Genomic DNA, 14715 nt, shown 5'->3' on the forward strand with positions numbered 1-14715 from the left:
ACAATTAATCATCGTTAAAGTTAAAAACTTTATCATTTATTTTTCCTAAATGGTTTAAATTGCTTGAGATCTTACAGTCACGGGTCTTAAAAATATGCAAATCACAATCTTTCACTCTATTAGGGTTAAATTATGTAACGATTGCACAAATCATGTGTTCTACTTAATTATAGTCCCAACTTGACTTTGAAGATCTTGTGATGTGACTTTTGTGATATTGCGATATCAATGCTGAAACTGTACATCGTGCAAACCCTACTTCTAACATTTGATAACATTTGCAACAGAGAAAAGCTCTTACAGGATGAGCTGTGCGCTGTCATGGCGTCGACGATGAACAAGCTCTTTTTCTCTCCATTGCGTAAAGCGGCTCAACACCTCTCCAGCGCTGCCATCAATATTGATCAAGTTCTGCATGTTCCAGATCTCCAGCCCCACCAAAACAATTCGAATATTCAGTGGTATATACATCTAATAGGAAGCAGAACCAAAATCAAATAAGACAATTACTCCTTCTCTTAATATTGACTGTTTAGTTATGTATAAATGATGACTACACTCTAAAATGATTATGAGCCAAGTATGGACAAACCCAACAATTTGGTTGTCAAAATTGACAAAACTGAATTGTTGTGTTTGTCCATATTTGACCCAACACTGGCTTAACAGAGTTTTTAACAGCTTGTATTTTTCAAGTACATTCTTGTACATTTTCAGCTCAAAACACCCATTAGATTATTTATTAGACCTTTCAGAAGTTTCTATTTTATAGCTCTGAACATCAGGTAGTGGTTTTCATGGACTGTGCCTTTAATGCTAGTCCTCCCCGCCCACCGTTCCCATGTGCCTGTCAGTTTGCCTTAGGGCGTACTCACACTATGCTATCCGAACCGTGCCCAGCCCCGTTTCCGGATAGTTTGAGAAGTGTGAGTGTGCTGAATCTGGCTCAGGCACGGTTCACTTGGCCGGCCCTGGCCCGGTTGGAAGAGGTGGGCCTGAGTGTGGTTCACTTGGGCTTTGGCATGGTACGCTTGTACTGTGAGTGCAAAACATGCAAAAGCCCGAAACTGAAAGCGAGACGTGACTTTAAAGGACTGTTTCATATGGATTTATTAATCAAGCTTACTGTTCAATGAACGCAAACTGCCGCAGTTTATTATATACGCAAACCCGTCACTGCAAGATAGCTGCACCTTCAGTAAACCTCCTCATTCCTGCAGCACGAGGGCTTTTTTGCTTGTTTATGAGCGCTAAAAGTGGCAGATCTGCGAAATATCTGACAGCGTGTCACCGCATATCAAACGACTGAAACGATATAACTAGAGAAGTCCCCATTGTGCTGAGCAAGAGCGCTTACTGAACATCGCAGCATCGATGACGTAAGCGTGCCCAGGCCAGATTGTAATGTGAGTGCGGGCCGTCGGGGGAGACGGGAGGGCGGAGAAGCGTGCTTTGGCATGGTTCGAGACAACTGTACTGTGATGAAGAGTCAGACGAAGGGGGATCCATTTGCAGCGTCTTTATTGAAAGTAACACAAATAAAAAAGCAGGTGTACGTTTCACAGTCGAGATGGGTAAATCAAGGCACTCACTCAGTCGGGTCACAAGCAAAGTTGTAGGCAGGCAGCAGGAATACATAGAAGAGGATACAGGCTAGGATCTGGGCAGGCAGCATAGAATCACAGGTAAACAATCGGTCCGGGTCGGCAATAGTAAACAGTCAGATAATGTGGAAAACGCTTAAAATTGAATGCAGAGCAAAACAAGACTTCGCACTGAATGACATGGCGAGAAGGGCTTATATGCATGTGTGTGTATACGTTTCAGCTGGACGGTAATCAAGGTCCCACGGGGTCTTGTGGGTAATGGAGTTCGTTTGACTTCAGTAGTCGGGCGAGCGGGACCTCTGCTGGTTGGTGAGTGGATTAACTGGGACCGAGTCTGTGACATGTGCATAGTGTGAGTACGGCCTTAATCTCCACCCTCTGCTGCATCAGACAACATACAGACACTTAGGAAGCAGATCTCACATAACGTTTGAGAGAAATACTACAGTAAGAACTCTCCCAATGATCTCCCTTCTCTTAATAATGACTGTTTAGTGATGTATAAATGATGACTACACTCTAAAATGAATATGAGCCGAATATGGACAAACCCAACAATTTAGTTATGAAAATTTAAATTAAACTAAACTGTTGTGTTTGTCCATATTTGACCCAACACTGGCTTAACAGAGTTTTAAACAGCTTGCATTTTACAAGTTACATACAGTTGAAGTCAAAATTATTCGCCCTCCTCTGAATTGTTATTTCTTTTTGAAATATTTCCCAAATTATGCTTAATAAAGCAAGAAATTTTTTATTGTCTACCGCACAAACCACTGTTATAGAATCATTGCCTATTTACCATAACTTGCCTAATTAACCAGCTTTTAAATGTTACTTTAAGCTGAGTGCTAGTGTCTTTGTCAGGATTTTGCCACTTCGGTCTTGAGTCCAGACATTAGTCCTGTCTTGTCTTATATGTTGTGCTCGGTTTGAGTTTTCGTCTTCGTCTTTTGTATGAGTGCTTGTATGCTACGTCTTGGCTGCACTCTCATCCTGGTTTTAGTGTTTGTTCTGTCGGCTGTGTGCCGTTTCATTCTTAGCGTCTAGTTGGTTTCGGTTTGCACTGGGATGAAACATGCACTTTGCATGTGTGTGTGTTTTTATTTATCGTGTATTTGCGCCTTGCATTCTGTTTGTGTTGTTAAAGCATGTGGCCTAGTGCCTACATTGTGCCCACATGCTTTACTGTCATGTTTCATGTGAACATGCGGTTAATAAGTTCTCTCTTCGGCTGCGTGTTTTATTCTTGATTTGTGTTGTTTTTTTGAGTCATGTGCTCTCCTGTCTATTGACTAGTCCCACCCTCCTTGTTAACCCATTATAAGTTGATTTAGTTTACCTGTTTGTTAATTATTTCTCCTTTATTTTCTCCTCACGTCTGGTGTACTGTCCGAGTTTGTTGTCCAGCCCTGCTTTTCCCTGTCAGAACACTTTTTTTAATGTTTTCCCCATCGGGGTTGTTTTTGTTTTATTTTAAAATTAATAAAACCATGTTTTTGTGCCAAGCAATCGAGTCCTCGTCATTCCCTAATCCAATCCCTGACCAATATCCAATTCCTAAAATATTATTTAGTGGCATCAGGGCAAAGATAAAAGAAATCAGTTATTAGAAATGAGTTATTAAAACTAGTATGTTTAGAAATGTGTTACAATCCATGAAAAAGTAATTGGGGAAAGACAGGAGGGCTAATAATTCAACTGTATATTTACACGAGTAGTCTCGAATAAAAAGGCATTCTTTGCATTCATACTGTATTAAAACAAGCAGGAAAACTTACACTATCAACATAGTTGGCAATCTGCACCACCTCCTCGCGTACTGCTGTATGATTCCTGTTTTTGTAGTTATACTGTTAAAAAAAAGAGAAAAAGGGAAAAAATAAATTATGATTTTTCAGAAACTAGACATTTCTCATGCCACATTTATACTTTATTGACTGAGACAGGGGCAATCAAACATTTTCATTCACTTGGCTACTTCAATTCAATAGCCTCACACAAACTGTTCACAGTTTAAAAGCTACGTGCTGAGTGTGACATAACCATCAAACAATGAGGAAAGGAAAAGTTTTACATGACTTACTCTCTCATTATCCACCACCATCAGAAGCTCCACATAGTGTGTCTGGTGTAGCACTGCCCTCTTTCGCTGTTTGGACAGACAGACAAAGACTTTAGTTTTATTTTCAGCGGTGTTTGCAAAGGCAAGCGTCACTATAATAACAATAACTGAAATAATAATTGTCGCAAGTGGGGCGGAGCCAAGAGCTGTGAGGGCAGAACGAGCGGAACATTACTAAATGACTTTGTCAGGTAAATAATGACTGATAGGAAACGAATCTGTTCAAAGTCTATTATAAATGAATAGCGATAGTAGTGGCAGCTGGGCAACCGGAAACAATGCTTCCCCATTCCAGTCCTGATCGCCATGTTTGTGAGATAGGCATATTATTCTTAGTATTATGAAAAAGTGCTTTGCTTTAATAAGTGTTTAAATGTATTTCTAAAAATAACAAAATAGAAGAATGGTGATGTTAGATTATGTTGCAAAATAAACTGGTAACACTTTATAATAACTACACACTATGAATAGTTTATTAAGCCTTAGCAAATAGTGAATTCATTATCTGTTAAGAATGAACTCTACATTAATAGACATTAGCAAGCAGTATATAAATACAGCTACAAAAGCTTTATTCTTGACTTAGAAGCACTTTTATAATGTGCATAATAATTTTACTCTTCATAATTTGTGACTGTTTGATTTTTCAGTACTAAACTAATTAAATTCAATTCAATTCAGCTTTATTTGTATAGCCCTTTTACAATGTAGATTGTGTCAAAGCAGCTTCACGTGAATGGTCATAGTAACTGGATCAGGGTAGTTCAGTTTTTAGTGTTTAAGTTCAGTTCAGTTTAGCTCAGTTCAGTGTGGTTTAAAGTCATTACTGAGAGTCCAAACACTGAAGAGCAAATTCATCGTATTTAAGAGTAGTTGGTGGTATTTTAAAGATGATTCAAAATGAGCTAGTAAAGGATTATTAAACTATTAAAATCAACGTTTATATATCTTATTATTCAGGCATATATTAATAGTTAATTTGCATGTTAATAAATGCTTTATTAACACAACTTTTTGTGCTACGTTAACACAACGTAATTTTGTGACCTAATCTAAAGTGAGGACTATTTATGCTTCGTAAATCTCTTATAAATGACAATTAAAGGCTAAGTAATCTGATTAATAATCTTTGCAATCTTATCTAAAAATTTTAAATCACGGTAATGTTTAAACATTGCCAAATAACAGGAGTGTCAAAATATAATATCAAATTGGATAAAACAACAGCAATGTAATAGTTCAACAATATATTAGGATACAACATTTTAATGATTTTAGCGATGTTTAAACTGTAAAGTAATTTTATTTTAGATCAGGTTGCAAAGATTTATTTTTCTTTTGAAGTACAGTATCATTTGTGTATCTTCAAATGAATAGAAAAGAATAAAGTCATTTATGTTCTTTTTGTTTCCTGTTTATACGATAACTGAGCCTTTAACTGTTATTAATAAGGGATTTATAAAGCATACATAGTCCTCACTTTAGATTAGGTCACAAAACTGGATGAAGTTGAGTTACTAAACCATTTATTGCCATACAATTCAACTATGAGTATATGCCTGAATAATAAGAATTATGAATGTTATTCTGAATAGTTTATTAATCATTTACTAACTCACTCTGAATGATTTTGAAAAAAAAACACCAACTATGCTTAAATAACTGGTTTGTAAATAATACAATACTTAATTTAGTCATGAAAAATGAATCATTAACAAATTATGAAAGTACAATTATTAAGCACGTTATACATGCGCCTGTAAGTCAGAAATACAGCATTTGCATTTACATTTATAAAAGTTGCTTACTAACATCTATTAATGTAGAGTTAATGCTTAACAGATATTGAATTCACTATTTCCTAATGCTTAATAAAGTCGAGATCCAAATCATTTGATGTCAGAGAACTAAAAACTGTATAGAAGTCTGTGAAAAGTGAAGCAGAATGGATATACAGTTGAAGTCAATTGTGAATTTGTTTTTCCAAATATTTACACAAATGACAATAATTCCTAATAAAAATTAATAATAATCCTTACATTTATATAGCGCTTTTCTGGGCACTTTACAATGGGGGGAATCTCCTCATTCACCACCAGTGTGCAGCATCCACCTGGTTGACGCGACGGCAACCATTTTGCGCCAGACCGCACACCGCACACCACACACCACACACCAGGTGATTAGTGGAGAGGAGACAGAGATGAAGCCAATTAGAATACGGGGATGGTTAGGAGGCCATGATGGACAGAAGCCAGTGGGCAGATTTGGCCAGGATGCTGGGGTTAAACCTTTACTCTTTTTCGAAAGGATTTTTAACGACCACAGAGAGTCAGGACCTCGGTTTAACATCTCAGCCGAAAGATGGCGCTCACTGAGCAGTACAGAGTCCCTGTCACTATACTGGGGCATTAGGACCCACACAGACCGCAGGTTGGGCGCCCCCTGCTGGCCTCACTAACACCTCTTCCGGCAGCAACCTAGCTTTCCCATGTGGTCTCCCATCCAGGTACTGACCGGGCGCCGCCCTGCTTAGCTTCAGTGGGCGACCATGTAAGAGTTGCAGAGAGCTAGCTGCTGGTTATGCCGGTAATGATGTTTAACAGAGCAAGGAATTTATCACAGTATTTATTGTTATATTGTTTCTTTTTAATAAACATTTAAAGGTCAAAATTATTAGTATAATGATTGTTACCATGTTAACCATCAGTATAACCATAGGTATACGATGACTTGCCTGATTACTCCAACTTGCCTAGTTAACCTACTGTAATTAAGCAAATGTTACATTAAGCTGAATACTAGTATCTTGAAAAATCTCATAGTACATAGTATTATGTACTGTCATTATGGCAAATATAAAAGCAACCAGTTATTATAAATAAGCAATTAAAACTATTGTTTAGAAATGTGTTGAAAAAAATCTTCTTTCCATTAAACAGAAATTGGGGGAAAAATATAGTGAAGGGCTAATAATTAACGAAGGCTTATAATTCAACTCTATGTACATTTTAAGACTGACATGATTACAACTGAGATTTATTTACAGAACAGAAGGTGTTTTTTAATCCTCTTATCAGATTATCATGTGCATTTATTATACTCACAAGCTTTCATAAGCCAAGTGCACGCTAAATCACACTATTAAATTAAATCACACGATTAAATCACACTGAACTGAGCTAAACTGAACTGAACTGAACTTAAACACTAAAACCTGAACCACACTGTTCCAGTTACTATGACCATTTATGTGAAGCTGCTTTGACACAATCTACATTGTAAAAGCGCTATACAAATAAAGCTGAATTGAATTGAATTGAATTACAAACCAAAATGTTAGAGAGTTTGTAGCAAACATAGAACAAAACTGTCAAGATTAATGCAGTAACTCATTTTCCAATTTGGTAGTCATGGATTATCTAAATCAGTGGTCACCAAATTTGTTCCTGTAGGGCCGGTGTCCTGCAGATTTTAGCTCCAACCCTAATCAAACACACCTGAACAAGTTAATCAAGGTCTTACTAGGTATACTTAAAACATCCAGGCAGGTGTGTTGAGGCAAGTTGGAGCTAAACCCTGAAGGGACTTCGGGCCCTCCAGGACCGAGATTGGTGACCCCTGATCTAAATCTACATGCTGTATTGTAAACAGCATACACTGCTGAATGCACAGCTCTAGGAGTCATACAGTGTCATGTTCTCTTATTACTCAGTGGTTTATTTTGCAATGGAATATATATTTATTTTGACAGAATGAGCAGAGATGCCTCGTGCTGGTGTGAACAGTGACAATAGTTGCTTGCAGTGACATGAGAGTAGACAGTAAACAAGAATAAACTATGTTCACAGATTTCACAGTCTTCTCAATGCCTTCAGTTTATACAGAATACCCTTTTATGTAAGCAGGACCAGCGGTAGCTACTATTTACACAATCTCTTTCACATAAAGAATCTGCATAAAGTTGAAGCCTATCCCAGTTTGTAGAAGCAGAGACAAAATAAAGCATCATGGAGAGAAAGAGAAGGGGTTCATAGTTATATAATATAGTTATTTAAATAAGTAGTTACAGTCGATGTCAGAATTATTACCTCCATTTGTTTTTGTTTTTCTTTTTTAAATATTTCCCAAATGATGTCTAACAGAGCAAGGACATTTTCACAGTATGTCTGATAATATTTTTTCTAATGGAAAAAGTTTTTTGTTTTATTTTGGCTAGATTAAAGCAGTTTTTTAAATTTTTTAAACACCATTTTAAGGACAAAATATTAGCCCCTTTAAGCTATATATTTTTCGACAGTCTACAGAACAAACCATTGTTATACAATAACTTGCCTAATTACCCTAACCTGCCTAGTTAACCTAATAAACTTAGTTAAGCCTTTTTAAATGTCACTTTAAGCTGTATAGAAGTGCCTTGAAAAATAACTAGTCAAATATTATTTACTGTCATCATGGCAAAGATAAAATAAATCAATTGTTAGAAATGAGGTATCTAAACCATTATGTTTAGAAATGTGTTGAAAAAAATTAATATATATCTATACAGATGTTTTTTGAGCATTTGAATTTGTTTAGAATATAATAAACCGAGACAGTAAGTCTTTGTCAGGGACCATATTTCTAAAAATAAGCTTGAAAAGTTGTCGTTAGCATTGTGGTGCTGATGTAACAAGTGAGCGCCCTGAAGTCAGTGTAGTCCGCTTATAGCCTAATGTTAGCTTTTCAATTCTTGCATTTGCATTTAAGATCCTAAAGTGATAAAAGTTATACTATTGTGCGAGGATTATCCGGTTGGACAAAACGTGTAAGTGTAATGAACTATGTTTGACCCTAGAGCTTATTATTTACAATCTTCAAAAAGCCTATGGGAAAATCCTGTAGGGAATTTATTGAGGGAACCAGTTTTATGCTAGCAGCCGATTAGCCTACAAGGTAACATCATAGTTCCTCCACTAATTTTTTTTATTGGGAGAATATGTACAATTACAGAATGTCGTTATGCAAAAAATAAAATAAAATAAATTAAAATAAATTAAAACAAAATATTTCCTTCTATAATTATTAGGTACAAGTGATTATATTACAACTACATGTCTATATGTATATATACATACACATACACACATATACAGGCATAGATACACACATACACATACATACACACACACATGTACATACAATTTTTTCCCTTGGTCTACAAACACAATTTACAGAGTCTACATATGAATATGTAAACCATTATCTGAATTGACAGAGAAAATAAAAAAAAAACTTAGTTACCATTACAGAAGGAAAAGAAGAACAAAATATATACAAACTCAAACAAAATAGATCACAGTATGTAAACGAAAATAATACCCTATAATAGAGGTGTGAACCTATACTGGTCTCACGGTTCGGTTCGGTTACGATTATCATGCATTCGATTCGGTTCGATTCGATATCTCGATGCATCACGGTGCATTGACGATGCTTTCCAATACAGTGTTATATTTTAGGGGGAGGCTATAACAAGCTGTCTGTATAAACACACAGTACAACACTGTCTCTCATTCAAACACATACACAAACATAGACAGCACCAAAGAAACAAACAAACACACGCACGCACGCACACACACGCACGCACGCACGCACACACTTAAGCCCTCGCAACAGGGAGAGCTCGCACTGAGCGGAGCAGAAAAACAAAAAAAAAAACGAAAAAAAATAAGCACTTTTCCGACGGTCCCTTGCTGAGAGCTCCTCTCAACGCCAGCTCTCCCGGCTAAACAAATGTTGCGAGGGCTTAAACGGAGCAGTGGTCGTAATATCGAGCGAAAAAAATAAAAAGACAGCTGTGAAACATAACCAGCTTTGTCTTTTTGTAAGAAACACACTTTAGATCTTTTTAGGGTAAGAGGTTTTTTAGTTATTGCCATCTATAACTAAATGTGTGTCAGGAATTTTGAAAACAAAACCAACTGAACCGCGCTCATTTCTGGCGCCCCCCTGGATATACAGCGCCCTTAGCATTTGCTTTTGGTGCCTATGCCACGGGCCGGCCCTGAGTTGGCTGAGTGTTGTAAATACTCGCGCTCACCTCCCACCAGAGCGCACAGGAGATAAATGACGTCAGTACATAATAACCGGTTATGATTATTACTGAACAGATACCGAATTGTTCGCGTCTGCATCGCGGTGCACCGAAGAAACAATTAATTTTGACACCCCTACCCTATAATACCCCCCCACCCGTCAGTTTCCATCTGTAGTGCACACCCGTAAGGAAGATTACTGAAAATGGGAGCTGCCATATGATTTAACAATATCCCCATCAAACCACTGTTCCATCTCTCCCTTCCAAGTACCTTATGAAAGGTTCCCATATTTTTAAAAAATTTGGCTTTTTATTCTGTAAATGGTACCGTATTCTTTCTAAATGGAGTGTGTTTGTGAGTTCACTGAGCCATAATTTGAAAGCGGGAGGAGATTTACTTTTCCAGAATGTCAGAATAAGTTTTTTGGCTGTTAAAAGGCCATGAGAAATTATTTGTTGCTGAGACTTGGACAATCCAAGCTCGTGCTTTGAAACCCCAAACACAATTAAAAATTCATCTGGATCAATAGTTGGCCCTGTGATTTCAGAAAAAAACATTAAATATTTTGCACCAAAAGTCCTGTAGGCTAGAACATAAGGCATAACTATGAAGCAGCGATGCATCAGATACCTCCACTCTATTTGGTAGAAGTTAGTACATTAATGAGGAAAAAAGAAACTTAAGTCATTTGAGCAAATGGCTGCAATATAACAAATGAAAATGTGAGGCGGTCTGAATACTTTCTGTACGCACTGTATATTATAAGCTAAGATAATTAGACATTTTTAATAGAGAATATATTTTTTATAATTGTATTTTCATGCATTTCATATCTAAATCCCACACATATCTTTTCATCTATGAAGCAGACTAATCTCTAATGAATGTAGATCAGCGTCATCATTGTGTAATTGCTGGGATTTAGAGTGACTCACCCTTAAATGGCTGCCAGCTTGACCAAACGTGATGTTATGGGTATGGCTGATTATAGGTTGCCTTGGTGAAGATTGGTCGTCATGGTTATAAGAGTGAGGGGTTCCACAGTTGAGAGGTTGTGTCTGTACGTCCTCCAAACGATACACCAAATGTTCATCACTGGAGGAACCTTCCAGCGGTTCGATTCCAAAACTGGTGCCCTCCGTGTGAATAACACCCCTAAAGCACATAGATACCACACACTTATATATAAAAACAGGTACAAGATACGGATATTTAGGGGATCCCGACACCCCCTTTGGGAACCACTGGATTAGTGTACAATGTTTTATATTTATTTTATAGTCATTTGACAAATTAGACTTTTTTTTAAGTAACACAATAATTATTTTCCCTGGTAATTAGTTACTTTTATAATTATGTAACTCAGTTACTAACTCAGTTACTATTTGGGAGAAGTAACTATAGTAATTACTCTTTTAAGGGAAAGCACCCAACGCTGGTCGTGACATACAGCAGAAAGAAACAGATTGTTTAAAATAATAAAAATAAGAGGATTCATTTAGGGAGGATTCGATGGACAAGTTATGGATTTGATGGAGGCAGAGCTGAAGGAACTCTTTGATAAAATAGGTCAGTTTTAAGTGGACTAAATGAGAAATCCGTGAGTATACAGTGAGTATAAGACATTTAGATTATTTTTTTTATTAAACATATGCATGGTTAAACTGTTAACAATAAGTTTAATCAACTGCCAGAAATAAAAGAATAATATTAAATGCATTCAAAATTTAAAGACGTTACAAAAATGTTAAAAATGTCACAATCCAATCCAAGACGGACAGCATTTATTTTCATGTAATTTATCCACTGAGATCTGACTAGATTGTGAAAATGCAACTATTTTTATTATTATTATTATTATTATTATTATTATTATTATGAGATTCCTATTTTTTTACTGCCTATGTGGACTTGGATACATCAGTAAAAATAAATAAATAAATAAATAATTGATTATATTATATTATATTATATTATATTATTTTATATTATATTATATTATATTATATTATATTATATTATATTATATTATTTGTTTTAATGCAAGAATACTCTCTGAGTTTAATAACATGAGTTGTACAAACATAAAACTTAAGACATTTAATAATCTTTTTTTTAAAGCAACAGTTTTGCCCTCTATCCATTTAAAGTGATCTCACCTTAACCCAGAGCACAGGCTGAGTGCTGCAGAAGAGCCCTCCACATCCTCTATGTAACCACTGTAATGACAATGATCCTGATGGGAAAAAATATAGAGAAAAATACACCTCATTCAAATAAATCAAGAATTAAAAAAATAAAATAAAAATTCTATGTCTTCAATAACAATCAGCAACCTTCTTAGCATTCAGAACCTAAATGCAGCTCAGGGTGTTTGCTCATCAGGTAACAAACTGTAGCTAGAAAGCAGCAGTTTTCCACTAGAGGTGAACTAGACTGTTATAGACTAACACATTGATTTAAAGAAAACATACACACTTCAATTCTGTCTGCTTTAGCATTTAATAACTGCTAATCGTTATACTTTTCTGAATGCATTAGCGAGCACATATAACAATGAGTCATGTGTTTCTTTAATGCTGTGTGTTCATGGTGAAATGTGAGTGTGGCCAGAAAACAAGCCCTTTTCAAAGCAGATGAATCAGATTGTGACATCAGACACGGAGCAGCTCTAGAAAATCAGTTCAGAAATACAAAAGCAAAAAGCATTGATTCCCAAATAAGAGGTACTTTAGCTTAAAAGCCTAATCCATATCTGTAAATGATGATGTATGTTCCCAATTCCAAATGTCCATTCATGTATTAAATCTCCTGAAAACCTTTAATGCACTGCCTTTGGTTGCCAGGTTCTAGTCTCCAGCTGGTCTAAAGTACAGCAACTTCAACCAAAGACAAACATGATGAGATTGGTCCTGCCCTATCTCTGCTGTTACCATATTGGAATTTCCAACTTTGAACATTAAAAGTTCCACAAAATCAAAGGTATGCATATGAATTCAAAAAGGAAAACAACTAAACCATAAATGCTTATATCAGGTACGTCAGTTGTCCAAAAAACAAAACAAAAGATAAAGTCCAAAAGGCAATGAATAAATAAAATAAAAAATAAATCACTGCAATCTCATTGCATTTTCTGACGTTTCCTGATTTTCCTAATATTCTTAATAATTATAATTAATTAATTATTGATTATTGCTAATTATATCTCTGCTGGCTTTTCCAGTGATGGGTTGCAGCTGGAAGAGCATCCGCTGTTTTTTCATATTTCATTATTTATAAGAAAAAAGTGACTATTCATATGTGTTTTAGTCTAAGTGGTTTAATGTTAATGTTTAATAAATAATCATAGATAGTAGATAGTGTGTGCTTACTTCAATCATTTTAAAATCAAGTAATGCACCCTTCATTCATAAATCTCTCACTTGTAATATGTAAGCATAGTTACTGTACAAAACCTGTCAGTGAACTATGAGGGCAAAACATGTAATAAATAAATAAAATAATCGTTACTTAATTGTAATTGAGGGAAAATGTTCAATTAATCAAAATTTAGATTTTAGGCCAAATTGCCCAGCCCTAGTTTGAGGCATCCTCTGGCACAGCTGTGGTAATTCCAGCAGATAGTGATTTTACCGTCTTCTCTTTATTACAAACATGCACTGCTTTAAAAACATTTTAAACTTGTAAAACTTATTTTTGAGTTGCAGCTGATCACAGAGAGTCGGCACAGATCTTTTAATTATAGTTTCTTTGCCAATTCTGTTTTGTGGACATATTTATACGTTACTATAGAGACAAGTTGACATGTGGCTGTTAGTCAGTTTGGAGGGCAGGGAAAACCCCACCCCATCACATTGCAGTGGGACTCAAAATTGCTAGAATTTAAGTCCTATTTTAACATCTGGAAATTAAAAAAAAAAAAAAAAAAAGAAAAGAAACTTGTGTTTATATCACTCCAATATGACTGTATGACAATTTGAGCTTCAAAAATTTGACTTTGAATCATAGGTGAACTTTGATAAACAGAACTTAGTAAAACTAACAAAGCGTGAACATAAAGAGTACAGAAAAGTTATCACTACCTGATCAACTCATCATAATTATTGTAAAAGTTAAAGGCCTGACTGAAGAGAAAACAGTCATGGTTTAAACGTGTGTTTCTAAGGAACAGTATTTGTTGAATTAGGGCAGAGTCCTAAAGCCTCCCTGGATCTCATGTAAAGGTCATACAGAGTTCTTGACAAGTGCTAGTTACACATATGCTACCTGTATTATATCAAAAAAAAATTCGAGACAGCTCTTTTAGATCATTCTCTTAAAGTAGATAATATCAATACCTTAATACCTAACTGCCTCTGAGCATTTGTGTAATCATTTCCTTTCTTATAGCCATGCAGTTCTAAAATGTATAGTAGTACTCCTATTGCACGCTTCTGTCCTCTGCTTTAAATAATGGATTCTGCTTTTCTACTCTGAAAAACACCATTTTCATAAGTGATGGTCTTTCCATCAGTTTATTTAAATATTACTTTGGTAAATTAGTTATTACTTTTCGAGGTTGTGAAAGAGGCATCTAAACAGGATAACTCTTGTTATACAACAGCTTTGAAAATGCATAGTTCTGATATATCAAAATAGATACAAGTTAATATCATTATAACTAAATCTAGAACATTACAGGGGTGGTTATTTTTAAATAACCTAAAAATAATTTGTACAGAACACCCCTCATGGTTATTTGTAGGCTATTATCTTCCAACCATAAAGTTCCCAGAACATTGAAGCAGAGATATTTTAAAAATAACTTATAAGGAACTGTAAACTATTTTGCAGAATCACATGAGTGAGATTAGTAAATACAGAATTTCCTAAAATGTTTTGTTGTTTAGGTTATTTTTAA

At 35.5% G+C, this 14715-nt stretch overlaps 1 protein-coding gene across 1 annotated transcript in view; it reads right to left on the reverse strand.

The window, feature by feature from the left end:
- adam9a (ADAM metallopeptidase domain 9a) overlaps nt 1-14715 on the reverse strand; it is an 88536-nt gene that overhangs the window by 35288 nt on the left and 38533 nt on the right. The window contains 5 exon segments of the mRNA NM_001004678.1: nt 427-471; nt 3389-3460; nt 3694-3759; nt 10751-10970; nt 11975-12051. Coding sequence (NP_001004678.1) covers nt 427-471; nt 3389-3460; nt 3694-3759; nt 10751-10970; nt 11975-12051 — 480 coding nt within the window.

This window comes from Danio rerio, chromosome 8 (assembly GCF_049306965.1).
Source record: "Danio rerio strain Tuebingen ecotype United States chromosome 8, GRCz12tu, whole genome shotgun sequence".
Lineage (NCBI taxonomy): Eukaryota > Metazoa > Chordata > Actinopteri > Cypriniformes > Danionidae > Danio > Danio rerio.